Here is an 18,234-nt window from a genome sequence, read left to right on the forward strand (position 1 = left end):
TAAAACTTTTTTTCATTTTTCCGTTTAGTTTTTTAGATCAATTGTTTTTTTTAATATTTTTTTAGCACTATTTATTATCCAGACATACAGAACAAATTCCACAATATGTGCCAGGTAATGTCAAGTGGTGCATCTTTCTGCACTATTTTTTACGTTTTTTTAATTTTTTCAAATGCTATAATATTGAATAAAACACCCACATTCGATTAAGTAGTCAACTGATCATATATTTTGGGTAACACTTTACTTGAAGGTATCGACATAATCGTGACATGAACGTGTCATAAACGTTTATGACTTCTGTCATTAAGTGTCATTCGGTTTTTGTTATGACAACTTGACATTAATCAAAGTGACATTACTAGAAGTTGTCTTGGTCATGACAAGTTGACATAATGTCATTCTGTTTAATGTCAAGTTGTCTTAATAAGGACACTCCAAACTACTTTAATGTCAAGTTGTCATGACCAAGACAACTTCTGGTAATGTCACTTTGATTAATGTCAACTTGTCATGACAACTTGACATTACATTTCCTTTGTTGTGTCCTCATTACGACAACTTGACATTAACCAGGATGACATTATGTCAAGTTGTCATGACAAGTTGACATTAAACAGGATAACATTATGTCAAGTTGTCATGACAAAGACATCCTCTGGTAATGTCAAGTTGTCATAATAAGGACACAACAAAAAGAAATGTAATGTCAACTTGTCATGACAAGTTGACATTGTTTGGGTTGTCTAGATTATGACAAGTTGACATTAATCAAAGTGACATTACCAGAAGTTGTCTTGGTCATGACAAGTTGACATTACATTTGTTTGGAGTGTCCTTATTAAGACAACTTGACATAATGGCATCCTGTTTCATGTCAACTTGTCATGACCAAGACAACTTCTGGTAATGTCACTTTGATTAATGTCAACTTGTCATAATCAAGACAACCCAAACAATGTCACGACAAAAACCGAATGACACTTAATGACAGAAGTCAAAAACGTTTATGACACGTTCATGACAGTGTCATGTCATAGTTATGATTTGATTATGTCGATACCTTCAAGTAAAGTGTTATCTATATTTTTACTTGTAAAGTACACGTTACTTGTTTTGACAATTTGGTTGACAGAAACCCAAATTTCTGATGTAGAAACTTTTAGAAAATGGGTCAATGACAACAAAGACAAGTTAAAGGAACAACTTTTTAACTGATAAAAGACTGTAGACTTTTTGTATTTTATTTTTTCAAAGCTGAAAGCTGAATCTCATATCAGTTCAGCTGCTCTGGAGTTCGTGTAGTTTTGTAATCCATTGGTTGAGATTGTTTGTGTGGGGGTTGGGAGGGACAAACTTAGCTTTTTTATTGTTTTATTTTGTTTACTGGACGTCTTGTTGCTCTCCTCTGTGGCTGAACAAACAGCTTTATCTGCTCTCTGAACCTGCATGACTTTAGTTCTGTTGTTATAAACTCTTGAACTGAAAGATAACGAAGGAGGGCGAGTCATGTTCGTGATAATCTATATATGTATGTATGTATGTACAGTATAGATTGAGTTAAGTCATGTTCGTAAGAATCTGCTTAAAATAATCCGTTTTCGTTCTGTTTTAGTCTAGGTTTTCAGAGGAAACAGGATAATATTTCATTGGCGGGTTAGGAGGAGAATGGGAGGGATGAGGTTTTTATTTCATTATTTGTTTGTTAATGAATGTATATATTTTTGTATATATGTATGTATGTATGTACAGTATGCCTGTTTGTACAGTATGCATGGCTGTATGTATATATGTATGTATGTATGTATGTATGTATAGTATATATATGTATATATGTATGTATGTACAGTATATATGTACATATGAATGTACAGTATATATATGTATGTATGTACAGTACATATGTATGTATGTATATATGTACAGTATATATGTATTTATGTATGTACAGTATATATATGTATGTATGTATGTATGTATGTATGTACAGTATATATGTATGTATGTATGTATGTACAGTATATATGTATATATGTATGCATGCATGTATGTATGTATGTACAGTATATATGTATATATGTATGCATGTATGTATGTATGTATGTATGTATGTATGTATGTACAGTATATATGTATATATGTATGCATGTATGTATGTATGTATGTATGTATGTATGTACAGTATATATGTATATATGTATGCATGTATGTATGTATGTATGTATGTGTGTATGTATGTACAGTATATATGTATATATGTATGCATGTATGTATGTATGTATGTATGTAAACTATATATGTACGTATGTATTTTCTCACTTTATCTTTCATATTTAAAGAGTAACCAGTCAGAGAACAGCTTGGGGCTTTAGTTGGAGATTTGGTGCAACAGTTGATGTTGTGTAACAGTCAATCACACTTGCACAACCCCCGAGAGAGAGATCGTGTTTCCTTGGAAACCTTTAGAGCTCTCCAGTTACATCCCATAATCAAACTAATCCTGCGTTATGACTGGATATGCTTCAGCGGCCTGGCCTCACACCGAGCTCTCTTTGCGACTCTTATTTCCGCGTGAAAAGTGCAGAAACTTTTTTACGGCACGTGGTGTGATTTTAAAGCTGAAGCTGTCAAATCGCTCCTGTTGCCACCTGCTCTGCGTCTCGGCCTCCTGCAGCTGTTAAAAATAACCCCGGAGAAACGCTTGCAGGGCAGAAAAGCCTCCCTGCCTGCGTTATCTCAAAAGCAGGATCGTATGCTCAGCTGGAATCCTGAACGCTGCAGCAGCAGGGCCTTATATGAAGAGAAGTGAACAGCGTGTACGAACGCAGACGGGAAACACCGGCCCACAACACACTTATATTATCCTAAACAGAACTCAAGCTAAAACCTAAATAAGTGGAGTTTAGAAAAGTGACACTAAATAAAAACCAAAACCTTAAAGAAAGACTAAACTGAAGCTATATTGCCAGGTTAAAAAAACTATTTAAAATAAGTCAAAATGAACGCAAATCAGAGATGGCGCTGTGCCGTAATCGCTTCACATCGTACACTAAAGTGGCACAAAGACCAAACATTAATCTTTATTATATAAGTATTTTGTGTGCGTATGTAGCTACATATTTCTAAAACATTATACCTGGCCCTTACAAAACAAACTAAAACTAAAATAAAACTAGCAAACACACTGAAAAGTAACTTCAAAACTAAACTAAAAAGTAAAGGAAAATTCTGTATTCTTTCTTCTGTCCCTTTTTCATTTCATAGACTATATGTTTTCTTATCTCTGTCTTTACGGTTTGCTGAATAATTGTAAAAGGAAAGGAAAGGAAAAGGAACCCAACATGCTGAGCCCCTCCTTTAGGGGTTTTCTGGCTTTCCTTTCTTCATTTAATGTCTCTTAAATGTGTCATTGTTGTTGAAATCAGGTCAAAACCGTGGGACCAGAACCGGCCCGAGGCCCCGGACTCCCGGAGCCCCTGCACAGCTTTTAGTATGTGGATGTCAACAGGAAGAGTGCGTTGGTGGATGTGTGTGTTTTTGGGACTTACTCTGTCGCTTGGTTCCAGCTTGGTACCCCCCAGGAACCACTCGACAGCGATGCCTTCATACGACAGCTCGCACTCAAAGGTGGCAGTCTCCCCGGCGGTCACCGTGGCGTCCTGCAAAGGCCTCGCCAGGCTGATCACCCGGGCTTTGGATTGGGGAGAAGACATGGTTAGTCCCCCCCCCTCAGAACACAAACAAAAAAGTGCAATAAATCCAAAGAAATCCCCGCAGAGAAACGGCTAATCCTCAGTGGCTTATCGTCATGGCGTGTTGGAGCTGAAGGCCGGTGGCTGGACGCCCTCGGGACAACTGAACACAGCCACACTGGGACTTGGCACTGGGGGGGCTGGCTCATTAGCATACGACCTGCCGCACAAATTATAAAGCTGGCAGGCACCAGTAAGGGACGGGGTAGCCTCCTGCCCCCTGCCAATCACTGCTAACCTGCTCTAGATAAGGCATGTGTCTTCTAAAATAACCGAGGGGCCTGATTGGCTGAGAGCCAGCCTCTGCCAAACCCAGCAGGGGAAGCCAACCTGCTCCTGTCAGTCACCGGCCGGCTGCAGTTTTCCTGGAAAAGGAGAAAGTGGAAGCTCCTCGCAGGGGTTACCCAACGTCACGCTGCAGAAAAATGCCAACATCATGGTTTGGCGTGTCGTAACGCTGTCATCAAACCCAGATACAGGATGCCAGTTTGAATTAACAAGTATTTACAGCAGGCTTCTTCACATGCCTGAATTAAAGCCCCTTAACAGCCAGTTAAAGGCTGAGCTGTCAGTCACTATCTGCTCTGACAGCTAACACGATTTCTGTTCAACAATACAAAGCGTCTGAAAGGAATTACATTTCATGTTGCGTACACTGCAACAACAAAAAGCTCCATCTCCATCTGAGTGATTTCACCGTTTTTTTTAAAGTCTTTAAAGGGTCGGTGACAGCTGAGATATGGCTCACATCACAGCCACTGGTTTACAGTTTCACACTCTGTTTTCTAGCTTTTAGGATTAGATGTGAAATGTAATACCTGACTGTTGATCGTTAAAGATGATCCTTTAACACTAGAGGTATAAAGTCTTTGTTCTCTAGCAAGAAACCTGTACAAATGGAAGTCATTCCTAGAACCAAGTGTAATTGTGTCTCTGTGTTGGCGTTCTAACCTCTGGTGGATTTGTGAGGACTATGGTTACCTGCTCCTCAGATCTCTGCAGGGTAAATCCAGACAGCTAGCTAGACTATCTGTCCAATCTGAGTTTTCTGTTGCACGACTAAAAACTACTTTTGAACGTCCACATGTTCCACCAAAACAAGTTCCTTCCTGAGACTATTTTGCAGAGACACCTAGTGTTGTTTTTGGCGGCCTGTTTTCATTTTAGTTTAGTCTAGTCTTTGTGTCAAGCTGTCATTTTAGTTTTTATTAGATTTAGTCACGTTCATACTCTTTTTAGTCTAGTCAAGTTTCAGTTGACTAAAAGGCATTTTAGTCTTATTTTAGTCAGAATTATTATTATTAGTCTAGTTTTAGTCGACGAAAATTGTATTTTAGTCTCTTTTCAGTAATGCAATTCTATTTAACCCAGTCAATATAGTATACGTACCTAGTAGTTTAGACAAAACCAAAAATTTCTTTTAGCCAAACCCATTTCAAACAAGGTTATGTTTTTTATTATTAATTTAAATTATCATTACCTTATAGACTCAAGAATACATCCATTCCAGACGCTCGGATTTTAATTTACAACATATTTTTTTTACGTATGAATGACTTGTTAAAATAAAGGTTTTGTTGCAGTGTAGAATATTTAATAATTCTACTATAAGAGTTTTAAAATAGTTTTACATCTTACGGGCGCAAATGTCAAAGATACAAACAAAAACTACCTGGACAAAAACCAAAAAAACAAACAAAAAATTCTTTTTTTCTCACCAAATTATGACTTTAATCTCAGAAATTCGGACATTTTTCTCTGCAGCTTTCCCCCCTTTTATTTACCTAGAAAGGCCCTAATCTGCTGTTATATGATGGAGTGTAGAACATATCAAAGACACAACTAAATATATAACCAGTTTACTTTTGCAGCTGACGTTGGGTAACAGTTTAACCCTTGTGTTGTCATCAGGGTCAAATTTCACCCGTTTTTAAAGTTTTTTATATCAGAAATATGGGTTTCTTTCAACCAAATTGCCCCAAAATAAACTGGATGCATGCATGTAGGTTGTATGGGACCCATGCAACGTTCTTCACAGGTAAAATGAATGATCACTTTTACTGAATTTTGGGTGTTCTATTTAGTTTTATAGCATTTAAAAAACATATTTTTTAAATGGTTTCAAAACAAAATCCTGATTGAACTTTGACATAAACCAGTCGGTGATCCACTCAACATCTTCATTAGTCAAATTCATTCATAGTTTCTGCTTTTTTATAACTCATAAATTAGGTTTAATGTCACATAATTTAGGTTTATTGACTATGAATGAAGCAAAGGGTTGGAAAAAAGTGACAAAACGTTTTCAAATAAGCGTCAAAAGCATCAATAATAAAGTGGAAAAAAAGTTCATTTTCAATTTTGACCCGAAACTTCATGGTCACGGGAAGACAACACGAGGCTTAAACAGAACATATCTGGATGAGAAGAACGTCTCATTGTACCAGACGAGTTTCAGAATTAGTTTTAAACTCCCTCTAACCTAGCCTGACAAGCCAGCCCCACATCCAGATGTTGGGTCTGGGAACTCCCCATTGGCTGGGCTCAATCCGAGGGGCGGGATCAACGGTTGTCTTTCAAATTCCCTCTGCACGCAATAGGATAGCTCTCCAACCAACCAGAGCAACGCTAGTTGATAGATTAAACTTTAAACTCCGAACACATCTTCGTTTTTTAAGAATGACTTCAGTGCTTAACCCCAAGTCTTCCAGAAGACCTCTGTTCCCAGCAGCAGCAGCCATAAGCCCCGCCCACCGACTCTATACACGATGTGATTGGCCCGGCCAGAGTTTGGTTTTTCCATTTCTAGGCTACCTCTATCACGGTTTGATAAGATAAATCCTCTTTGATAACTTGATAACGTTTCCTCTGGTGCTGAGCTGCTCTTTCTTATCTTTACTCTCCGGCTCTATTTCTGTTTCAGCGGCTCACGGCGCTGGAATGTGAAAATTGTGAATGTACAGTACTTACTAGATGCTGGGTTACATGTTTTACCAAAAATCTCAAGAGTTTGGTTACAGTTTTCACAGATTTGAAGCTGACTACCAAACTGTATGTGTTTGTGATTTCTGTCACCTTTGACCCTGAGCTGAGCGGAGGATTTGGCGTTCGCTGCCGAGAAGTCCACACTTCCGGCCATGCCCATTTTGCAGTTGAAGAGGATCAAAATGTGTCGACTTCCCTCTTCCTTGATCTCCACATCCTGAGGACAAAATACCACAGCTCAAATTAATACAAACGTTCAAAACCATCTCTTCATCTTCATTCTGAGACGAGGCGACAAGAGAACTTCTCTCTCTCTATAATTCAGGCTACATCTACATTCCCCCTGCTCTGGCGTTCCCCCTCTCATTCCCCCTGCTCTTGTGTTCCCCCCTCTCATTCCCCCTGCTCTGGCGTTTCCCCCTCTCATTCCCCCTGCTCTGGCGTTTCCCCCTCTCATTCCCCCTGCTCTGGCGTTTCCCCCTCTCATTCCCCCTGCTCTGGCGTTTCCCCCTCTCATTCCCCCTGCTCTGGCGTTTCCCCCTCTCATTCCCCCTGCTCTGGCGTTTCCCCCTCTCATTCCCCCTGCTCTGGTGTTTCCCCCTCTCATTCCCCCTGCTCTGGCGTTCTCATTCCCCCTGCTCTGGTGTTTCCCCCTCTCATTCCCCCTGCTCTGTCGTTTCTCCCTCTCATTCCCCCTGTTTCCCCCTCTCATTCCCCCTGCTCTGGCGTTCCCCCTCTCATTCCCCCTGCTCTGGTGTTTCCCCCTCTCATTCCCCCTGCTCTGGCGTTCTCATTCCCCCTGCTCTGGTGTTTCCCCCTCTCATTCCCCCTGCTCTGTCGTTTCTCCCTCTCATTCCCCCTGTTTCCCCCTCTCATTCCCCCTGCTCTGGCGTTTCGCCCTCTCATTCCCCCTGCTCTGGTGTTTCCCCCTCTCATTCCCCCTGCTCTGGCGTTCTCATTCCCCCTGCTCTGGTGTTTCCCCCTCTCATTCCCCCTGCTCTGTCGTTTCTCCCTCTCATTCCCCCTGTTTCCCCCTCTCATTCCCCCTGCTCTGGTGTTTCCCCCTCTCTGAGTGTAACTGCGTCTTTAGTCTATATCCACAATGTTTCACTTCCTAATAAAAACAGTGACATCTTTACGTGTGTGTAATCTTACAGGAGACGGGTGGATCATCTCTCCCTTCAGTTTCCAGGTGGCATGAAGGTCCTCCTCTGAAATCTCCGTCTCAAACTTGGCCGTCTCCGTCTCAGTGACCTCTATGCTGTACAGCGGGCGCACTACCTTGATGTCGCGCTCTGCAGAGGTTTAAAATGACGTTAGGGGAAAAGCAAAATGGCTGACTGACATCTCTCAGGGAAACCACAGACACGTTAGTCAAGTGAAAATGTGTCAAGTTTGATTGTTGTCGTACAGAGTGAGAGAGACGATGAGTGGAGGACAAACAGCGAAGACGTGACGGGACAGTTTGGACAGAAAGCGGACGCTCTTATTCAGAGCGCCTTACAGTTTGTTTGCAAAAGCTTAAAGACATTGAGTCACTCTTGACAATAACCCAACCCAATAAAACATCTCTACACTGTCAACACATGCTCCATAAATGTCCTATAAAGCATTATAACCAAGTTAGTTATGCCTCTAAAGACATTTATGGGTTCTTTCAATCAGGCCGGTCTCGCTAGAAAGGATCTTGGTTTAAAATGTATTTCTTGTCAGCTGCTGAAAATGAACTAAAGTACTAGCAGTAGTGAAGAACATACTGATCATGTTTTAAAGATCCTATGACATGCTGCTTTTTGGATGCTTTTATATAGGCCTTAGTGGTCCCCTAATACTGTATCTGAAGTCTCTTTTATATAGACCTTAGTGGTCCCCTAATACTGTATCTGAGGTCTCTTTATATAGACCTTAGTGGTCCCCTAATACTGTATCTGAGGTCTCTTTATATAGACCTTAGTGGTAACGCGACGTGGGGGAACGCATATTAATGTTAAAAAACCTCATAAAGTGACATTTTCATGCCATAGGACCTTTAATGTCGCCTGCCAAATATAAATATTCATAATGAATGAAATCCAAAAACAAGTTAGTAAAAAGTGTGAGGGTTATAACATGTATATCAAACACTTTTATGAACATCTGAGTGAAGAGACATTCACAGATTCATGTCTCCGTTGTTTCTTCAGAGGTCATAAAGAGAGTTTCTATAAACAGTTATAACGCAGATGTTCAGGGCTGGATTATGACAAGACGTCACAAACGTTACAAAACATTTAGAGTACAGGACATAAAGATGGAGGACGGAGGATGGAGGATGGAGGATGGGATGGCCCGGAGAGAGGCTGGGTTTCGGGGAACTGGAGTGGGCGGGGCCTGATTCTGCCGTCCTTAGCGGGGTCTGGGGATGGCCGCAGGTATTACCTTCGATGTTCAGGTCGGCTGTGGTTTTGTCGGTGCCACAGTCGCAGGTGTACGCTCCCATGTTGCTCTTTGCCGCCTTCTTGATCAGCAGCGTGCGCTTCCTGCCGTCCGACTGGAAGAGAACATTCTTGGAGGCAAAGATTTCGTTACCGTCTTTGAACCAGCGGACGTCGGCGGCCGCCTTGCTCAGCTCGCACGACAAAATCACCTCGTCTTTCTCGACAGCGGTGTAGTTCTGCAGCTTCACTGTGAAGTACAGGTCGCCCTCTGCAAGGAGACATGCAATGAGCAGTTAAAGCAGAGAAGCATTGGGGAGTTAGGAAACGAGGCCAAAAAAGTCATCAAAACCAAGGCGGGATTATTTCTGGGAATTCAGCAGCGGTGGAAGAAGTATTCAGATTCTTTACTGCAGTAAAAGTACTAATACTACACTGTATAAATACTCTGTTACAAGTTGAAGTACTGCAGTGAAAATGTTACTTCAGTAAAAGTGTGTAATTATCATCAGGAAAATGTAATGTTAAAAGTAATAAAATATTGTAGAAAGTGTAAAGGATCCAAACAGTTCTGTCTTTCTGTCTTTCCTTCTTTCTGTCTCTCTCCTTTTTGTCTTTCCTTCTTTCTGTGTCTCTCCTTTTTGTCTTTCCTTCTTTCTGTCTCTTTGTCTCTCCTTCTTTCTGTCTTTCCTTATTTCTGTCTCTCCTTTCTTTCTGTCTCCTTACTTTCCTTCTTTGTCTTTCCTTCTTTCTATCTTTCTTTCTGTCTCTCCTCCATTGTAGAAAGTGTAAAGGATCAACCAGTTGTGTGTGTAATGGTCTAATCATCTCAGCTGGACTTGTAGCCGTTATATTGTTGGCTAGTTTACTTTAAAAAACATCAGATTTTATAAACTACATGTGTTTTGTGTGCAGTAATCTTAATGTGTAAAGTAACTAGTAACTAAAGCTGTAACTGATGAATGTAGTGAGTAAAAAGTACAATATTTCTCTCTGAAATGTAGCAGAGTAGAAGTAAAGTAAATAAGTAAGTAAGTAAGTAAAGTACAAGTACCTCAAAATTTGGACTTAAATACAGTTCTTAGAGTAAATACCTCTGTACATACATACATACATACATTCCACCGCTGGAATTCAGCCCTGGAAACGCTACTAACCGAGCACGGTGAGCATGGCCTCAGCGGTCTTGCCCATGGCCTCGACTTTGATCATGGACGTGTCATCGATGGTGACCTCCTTGAAGGCCAGCGTGTGCACTTTCCCGTCCTCTGACATGTGCACCACCTTGCTGGGGTGCAGGCGCACGCCGTTTCTGTACCACACCACCGGGATCTTTTCGTGAGAGAGTTCCACGCTGAACTCTGCGGTTTCACGTTCCTTCACTGTCACGTCTTTAATCGGCTTGATAAATTCAAGGCGAATACCTGACAAACACAAATTATATGTACATACATAGGGAATTAAATCTAGAGTTGTAACACAGGTAGATAAACACATACAGACATACACAACATGTTTTGGGAGGAAAACGTGGCATACATACATATCCCAAATGAATTGGACTGACTCCATTTACCTTTGATAATCAACTTCCCAGATGTTCGTTTATCTTCAGCCTCAAACATGTATTTGGCTTCGTCTTCATATCTGGCAGATTTTACAACAAGAGTGTGTCTCTTTCCCTCTGCCAGGAGTTCAAACTTATCGTCGTTTGACAACTCCTGAGATCCCTTCAACCAACGGAAGCTTTTGGGCTCTCTAGAAATGTCCACCTCAAACTTTGCTTCGTCCTTTTCGTACACATGCACGTCAGCCAGCGGTGTAATGAACGAGACGGGGTGCTCTGTTGGTTCAGACACATACAGTTAATATCAAGGCTGCGTAAAGGGGCTCAAGAATAAAAGCTTTGGCTCCGATGCGTTTGAGTAAAGTTGATGAAAGTCAGTGGTTTGCCACACTGAGAAAAATTACCCAAAAGAAAGTTCTACGTAAGACAAAAGAATGTTCTTTGTATGCAGAACGTAATAGCATTTACTACACTTGTCATGGAATACAAATCATCATTACATTTTATAAATTCCACATCATTTTCTGGTTATTTTTGATTTTGCAGCACCCGACAAAATAAGATGACAACTTGCAAAGAAACTGAAGAACGATAAGATTTAAAAGCAACAAGTGAACCAAGAAGGTACAGAAGTGAGGAAGTGAAAGCTCACCCTTCACTTTCAGGTTAGCAGAGCACTTGGCGTTTGCGGCGGTAAACGCCACCTCGCCTGTTAGAGGCACTTTGCAGTTGTACAAGACCAGAGTGTGTTTGGCGCCGTCCTCCACGATCTCAACATCCTGCAGACGACCGACAGACTTCAGCATTTCAGTACAAAAAATGAGGACTCAAAAGAAAACCAGAGCAAGGCCGTGCGTCAATTCACTTTCATTCTTCAGCTAACGAGAAATCAAACATTTCTCAACCGTGAATGGTTTGAAATGTGAATCTTTTCTTAACATAAGCCACATCTGGGTTTAATGAAAACGAAAGTGAATCGACCCACGGGTAAGAGAATATCTGCTGAGGGGTTATTAAAGAGACATACGGCGGATGGACTGAGGACTTCTCCGTTCAGTCTCCATTGACCATGGACATCATCCTCGCTCAGCTCAACTTCAAATCGAGCGGTCTCTCCGTCAAACACCTCGACGCCGTACGTCGGCCGAACCACCTTGATGTGGCGCGCTGAGGTTTAAGAGACATTAAGACATTTAAATATTCAAACAAACTTGACATAAAGACACAAACACTTAGACAACAGACATATATACAGAAACCTCAATTGAAGGTTCTTTATAGAAACCTCCTTTAACGTTCCACCTTTAACAACCAATGGGCTCTCAATGTTGGCGTCAATGGGATCAAATAATTATTATTATTCTCATTAATATTTTGTCCTTGTGTAAAACATTTTGTAGTTGTAGGGTTATTTTGCGCTTGTGCAAAAAGGTTTTGTAGCTGTAGAATTAAAAAAGTCCATTCATTTGGATGCATTTTCGCACAAACATACAGACCACTTTCCTAAAGCCAAGTGGCCTGTTATCTGTACGCATTTTGAGCTATCCGCATGTATGTCTATGCTGTATCAGAGAGACCGGCAGTCTGCAACGTCACAGTGTAAACATGCACACCACGTGGCATGTTATCGCGAGGCTACGGTTGGGTTTAGGAAACGTGACACGTGGGTTGGGATTAGGAAAAGAACAACGGGGTTGGGTTTAGGAAACAACGCACGTGGAACATGACAATGTCACACGCGGGACACGATGCCCGGTCTCCTGGGTGAAAGTCCTGTGTTTGACCCGTCCTCCCCCCCGACCAACCTCCCTATATTTTCGCCCTTTCATACTACTCGCTACGGCGTCAATTCACATGCAATCGCAAGGTAATGTGCGTCAATGGAGGCCAAATGGCATTGATAAACACGCTAAAAAGCAAGTATGCGTCTTGATAACACGCCAATTCGTATGCCATCATTGACGTCATACATACGCCACTTCATGAGATCAGTCTGGATAAATGAACTTCTCTTTAGCCATTTGGTTCTATATGGACCTATTACATTATTAAGGTGCCACAGTTCTATAAAATGTTGTTTTTTTAAAGAGGGATGGTTCTGTGATGGTAACTAACCATGAAAAACTATCTTTAAGACCATACAAAGTTACAAACAAAACCAGAACAGAACAAAAGACACACAAGTTACGAAGGAAGAACACTACAAGAGAGGACTGGTATCTTTAAAATTAGGGTGATAATCAGGCTTAGATATATCAGAGCTTCCATGGAAATCTGTAACTCTTGTTGTATCCAAGGAAGGTTGAATTCAAAGGCAACTGGACTTGGTTAAAGGTGCAGTAGGTAAGACTTATAACAGTATCTTTCTGTCATATTTGCTGAAACTGACCCTATGTTCCAGTAGGACTACATGAAGCAGGTCATTTAAAAATAAATCCAGCTCCTCTGGCTCCACCTACAGCCTGTAGCGAGATTTGCAAAAATCCACCGCTCTCTGTTCAGATGCACCAATCAGGGCCAGGGGGGGTGTCTAACTGCGTGTCAATCACTGCTCAGGCACACACATTAATTTTCCCTTGTGGGGGGAGAGGCTTAGGAGACCGTTTTGGGCTGAGAGGGACTGAGAAATTGTTGATGTTCACATTTTTTGGCTAAGTCCTGGATCTTCACAATCCTACCTACAGCACCTTTAAGGTTCTTGAAGACGTTTAGTCTCTCATCCGAGAGACTTCTTCAGTTCTGACAATCGTTAGTGCTCCTGGTTGTTTAATGACCGTCGTTATGGTCGTTGGGGACTTTAAGAAGTCTTAAACAAGTCCATTTAGAAGAGGAAAGGACTGGACTTCTCAGAAGTTCAAACTAATCATGAAGGTGCTCTTTGGAAAGGAACACAAAAGGACAGGTCTGGTATTTTTTCGATGGCTATTTCATATTGAAATGAAGTTGTAAAAAATTAAGCTAGGTAACAACCCATGTGTAGCAACAAAACCCTTCTTCAGGGTACACATGGGTTGTTACCCAGCTCTATTTTTTAATGTACTTACCATTTTAATGTGAAAAGGCCATCCAAATAAAGACTTTTTTCACTTTTTGCAAGAAGAATGCCTTGGACCTGTCCATTTTTAACTTAAACAAGTGCCAGTTGCCTTTGAATTTAACCTTCCTTGTAAGAACCCCCCTTGTCATGCACGCTGGTTGGCGGATGTCTTTTATTTCCTTCAATTAGGACAAATTAGACTTTCTACAAGGAGGAAATGTTAGAAGGTATGGGGCCCATTCTTTCTACATTTTGAGAATACTAGTTTCTCACATATTCCTGACTAAGACTAGACTGGCCTAAACCTGGCAATATGTCCTATTCTCTACTCTGTTAGGATGACTAGCTATTGTAATGTTTTGCTGAATTTGGATGCTGTATATGTGTCTGTATTTTTGTATTTAATCCTCATTACTGACTGTGGGGGGTTGTTGTGTTTTGGTTTGCTTTGATTTGTTGTTTATTTTATTTTGTGTATGTAAGCCAAAAAAAAGAAGGAAATTTGGTTTTATACATACATGTTTCAACTGCTTTTGTATTGCTGTTTTGAAATTAATAAACAATCCTTCCTTGGATAACTATGACCTGGATGACTGAGAACCTTCACAGACAACTCGTGTAGTGTTTTTCAGGAGGGTGGAGATGAGGAGGAACACATACACATGATGACTGAGGTAATTAAGAGGTCAAAAAAGTGTTTCAGGTGCAAAAAAACTGCAACAAAAATAGCGATGGGGCTTGAGGTGCGATTAGATGAAGGGTGAAGCTAAAGGTGTTCGTCAGGAAGGGGACTGTAATTTTACCTTCAATGTGAAGTGTCGCTGTGGTCTTGTCTGTTCCACAATCACATACGTATTGTCCTTTGTCTTTGTCCCCAACTTTCTTGATGACGAGGGTTCTGCGTTTGCCCTCGGCCTTGATGGCCACCATCTTTGAGGTCTTGATCTCGGCCTCATCGTGGTACCACATAACATCGACGTCTTTGCTGAGCTCGCAATCAAGAACCACCTCGTCTTTCTCCACTGCAGTATAGTCCTGCAGCTTAACTGTGAAGTACGCATCTCCCTCTGGAATAGGGGATATTTTAGGGTGACTCTCCATGGCACAAACACAACACATTCAACATATATAAATGGCTCAAGGCAAACACAGGACAACAGACAAATGCACAACATAGAGAAACAATTTCTTACGACACAGAACACAGAAAACGTCTTATGAATACAAAATAAGGTTTTTGTGTGAACCTACAAAGACACAAACACGGACAAACTGACGAAGGTCGTTGTGTAGACCTACAAAGACACAAACACGGAAAAACTGTACAAATAGCTGTGGGGGAAGAAGAAGGACAGACACTGGAAAACGAAGACAGAAAGAGGACAGGAGGTTATTCTTGGTTTACCTATGACCGTCAGGTTGGCCATGGAAGGAATTCCTTTGGCCTCAGCCTTAATTTGACAAGTATCGTCGAGAGTCACTTCCTTCATTTCTAGCACATGCTTCTTTCCGTCCACATGAGTGACCATGGTTCTGCTTGGATGAATTTTAACGTCGTTCTTGTACCAAGTGACAGGGATGTTCTCGTGAGAGAGCTCCAGCTCGAAACGAGCCGTTGTGCCTTCCTTCACAGTTTGGTCCTTTATCGGCGAGATAAATTTGAGCCTGATACCTATAATTGTATTAGTAAAGCATATTTATATGAGTTAGTTTGAAAGAGGCGGCAACCAACTCAATGACTGGAGTCAGAATAATAATAACGGTTCTGCTAATTGTGTCCAGTAATGGCGACCCAGCACTTACCCTCCACTGTGAGTCTAGCTGTTGAAGTTTTTCCCAGAACCGCAATTGTATATTCGTCTTCGTCATCAAACTCACAACAGTTTATAATAAGCATATGCTTCTTTCCATCATCGATGATGTCATACTTTTGGTCTGGGGTGATGACGTCATCGCCTCTATGCCACATGACCTTAGAGACATCCTTCGTGATGGTGCATTCAAACTTAGCCTGTTTCTTTTCAGGCACAGAAACGTCCTTCAGCGGGACAACAAAGTCCATTTCGATTTCTAGATTAAAAAGGTGACATAGGTACACAACATCAACAACACAACAACAAAACACAAAAAAACAGTACAACGGTCTACAGCCAAGGCCAGTTTACCATGTACACCCTGATGAGTACCTCTTTATGGGTCTAAAGATTTATACCAAAGGGATGTCGGGGGAATTTAAATGAAGAAACAATTACATTCTTTACCTTGCACGGCAGCTGGATTCTCGCAATATCACATATCACAGTAAAATCCATCTTGTCTGGCTCCAACCTAATGCGTTTATGTCTGAACTACCAGCTAACCGAACCAATCAGCATCCGGTGGGGAGCTACTGGCAGCTATGGGCGTGGTTTAGGTGTGTGACAGCCACTTCGATGGCGGACATGATAGACGAATGGTTCATCCAATCACTTGCCAGGTATTTTTTGAAAGTGCCTGCCCTTTCGCAAACAGTTTCCAATGACGACTTCTCAAATGGTTCTGTGTTAACAATCCATCTGGTGCATCAGGTTATGACTACCATGGATGTATTATAATAACTGGATACCGGATCCCAAAAGGGCGCCTATTCAGTTCAGAAATGTTCCAGTTTGGGATAAATAAAGTCCATCCATCAGTCTTATCAATGGAGTTTCTCGCCAAAAAAGTTTCTGATCTTCTGGGTTTCCTTCCGTGATGCGCGACCCGGTGAATCTGTGCAGTAGTGTTTCTCCCGCAGGCCCGAAGATTTTACATTGTTGTGACAATGTCACAGGTTTTTAAATTGCTTTTCTCGGTTCAAGGGAGGTTTTTCAAATATAAAAAAGTCCATGGATTAAAAATTCATAATAAAAAGAGTCATAAGCAACCTTGTTTGCAGTTGGAGATGTCCTATCAACTGTTTTACAGATGTCTCTTTTACAATGGTAGCATGTGGGTAAAATGGGCCGCAGGGGGATTTTTCATTGCAATACCGTGAGTGGTCACTGGAAAACATTGGCTGCTAGGCTGGGAGCTGTTCCTCCTGTATCCTACAGAAAACCTATTGCAGACATCTTGAGGTTGTGCAGGGCATCTTAAGCTGAAATGCCATCAAATTGCATTCATTCTGCTTTGGAGAATGGCATTTAAGGACTCCATCTGTTGAAGGCTAAAGTGCTGTCATCAAGGAACTCAGTCTTGCTGGTAACAAGGGTTCTTCATGAAACATTCACCAAAAGTTTCGTCAACGGCAAAGGACCGGTCCATCATCTTCTCCGGTTTGCACCAAATTCTTACTTCAGTTTCATCAGGATGCAACAAGGATCTTAACTCTTCAGGCCATTTTCTTTCTTCACTGGGGTTACCTTCTGTTTGAGACCATCTGCTGGTACGCTAATGTTAAATCAAACAGTTACTAAATTCTTTAAACTTTGCTAAATCTAAAGCGATGTAATTATTAATGTCTGGTGGAATGACACATTCATGAACGCTGGTGTAACTAATAAACTGGCCACTGTGCATAGATTTAACATAAAACATTTAACCACAGACGGTACAAATATGGAAGACTTACAGTGAACATACTACACACACAATGTAGAATCTGACAGAACAACAGACAGGTTTCCATTGGACAGACAGACAAACAGATAGAACAAACACTGGACACCATTTTGACTATTTGAAATAGTTGGGATCCTTGGGTCCTTGTCTTCCTCGGCTGCATGAAGTCTCAAAGAATGGCGCAAATAATGAATTTGACTCAATAACCCTATTAAATAAAGATCTAAGGTCCGCTCTCACTTGCCATAAAGCTTTATTGTATTGCCCACGGACCTTACGCCTTTATTTTTACCAGTACATTGTAGTTCCGATCCCGGATACCAGGAGTTCTTCTTACCTCTGACATTGAGCATTGCGCTGGTTATGGCGTTCAGAGCCTGGTAGGACACTTCTCCGGCCTGATCCATCTGGCAGTTTTTCAGAGTGAGTTTACGCACTCCACGCTCCATTTGGATGTCGCACATCTGGAGAATACATTACAGTGCGTTAATATATAAAAAGTAGTGAACACGAACATGGAAATGTAGAAATACATGCATTAGGATTAGGGCTGTCAATCGATTCAAATATTTAATCGCAATTAATTGCATGATTGTCCATAATTAACTTGCGACTCATTGCAAATTAATCTGTTCTAAATGTACTTTAAAAGGGATTTTTTTTTCAAGGTTTTAATGCTGAAGTGGTGTTTGAGACTGGACGTACTCCGGGGGTAACTCAGTTCACATGGACAGTACATGCAGATAATTTAAGTCTTGTGGAGAGAACCATCTGCAAGTCTTAATATTTCCACCAAAAAAGTCTTAGTATTTTCGAAAAAGTTGTAATATTTCCTGGAAATAGTCTCAATATATAAAAAAAAGTCTTAATTAAGACTTATTTCTTACCACACACACT

The 18,234-nt window shown here is 41.1% G+C and overlaps 1 protein-coding gene across 1 annotated transcript in view; it reads right to left on the bottom strand.

The window, feature by feature from the left end:
- Positions 1-18,234, bottom strand: part of ttn.2 (titin, tandem duplicate 2) — a 363,393-nt gene that overhangs the window by 168,529 nt on the left and 176,630 nt on the right. The window contains exons 76-87 of the mRNA XM_036004140.1: positions 17,675-17,801; positions 15,559-15,825; positions 15,161-15,427; positions 14,559-14,822; positions 11,746-11,885; positions 11,371-11,497; positions 10,728-10,994; positions 10,309-10,575; positions 9,156-9,422; positions 7,893-8,032; positions 6,828-6,954; positions 3,549-3,691 (exon numbers count right to left, since the gene is read on the bottom strand). Of these exons, the coding sequence (XP_035860033.1) occupies positions 3,549-3,691; positions 6,828-6,954; positions 7,893-8,032; positions 9,156-9,422; positions 10,309-10,575; positions 10,728-10,994; positions 11,371-11,497; positions 11,746-11,885; positions 14,559-14,822; positions 15,161-15,427; positions 15,559-15,825; positions 17,675-17,801 (2,403 nt within the window). The remainder of the gene's footprint in view (positions 1-3,548; positions 3,692-6,827; positions 6,955-7,892; positions 8,033-9,155; positions 9,423-10,308; positions 10,576-10,727; positions 10,995-11,370; positions 11,498-11,745; positions 11,886-14,558; positions 14,823-15,160; positions 15,428-15,558; positions 15,826-17,674; positions 17,802-18,234) is intronic.

The sequence above is a fragment of the Sander lucioperca genome, chromosome 8 (assembly GCF_008315115.2).
Source record: "Sander lucioperca isolate FBNREF2018 chromosome 8, SLUC_FBN_1.2, whole genome shotgun sequence".
NCBI classification, from domain to species: Eukaryota; Metazoa; Chordata; class Actinopteri; order Perciformes; family Percidae; genus Sander; species Sander lucioperca.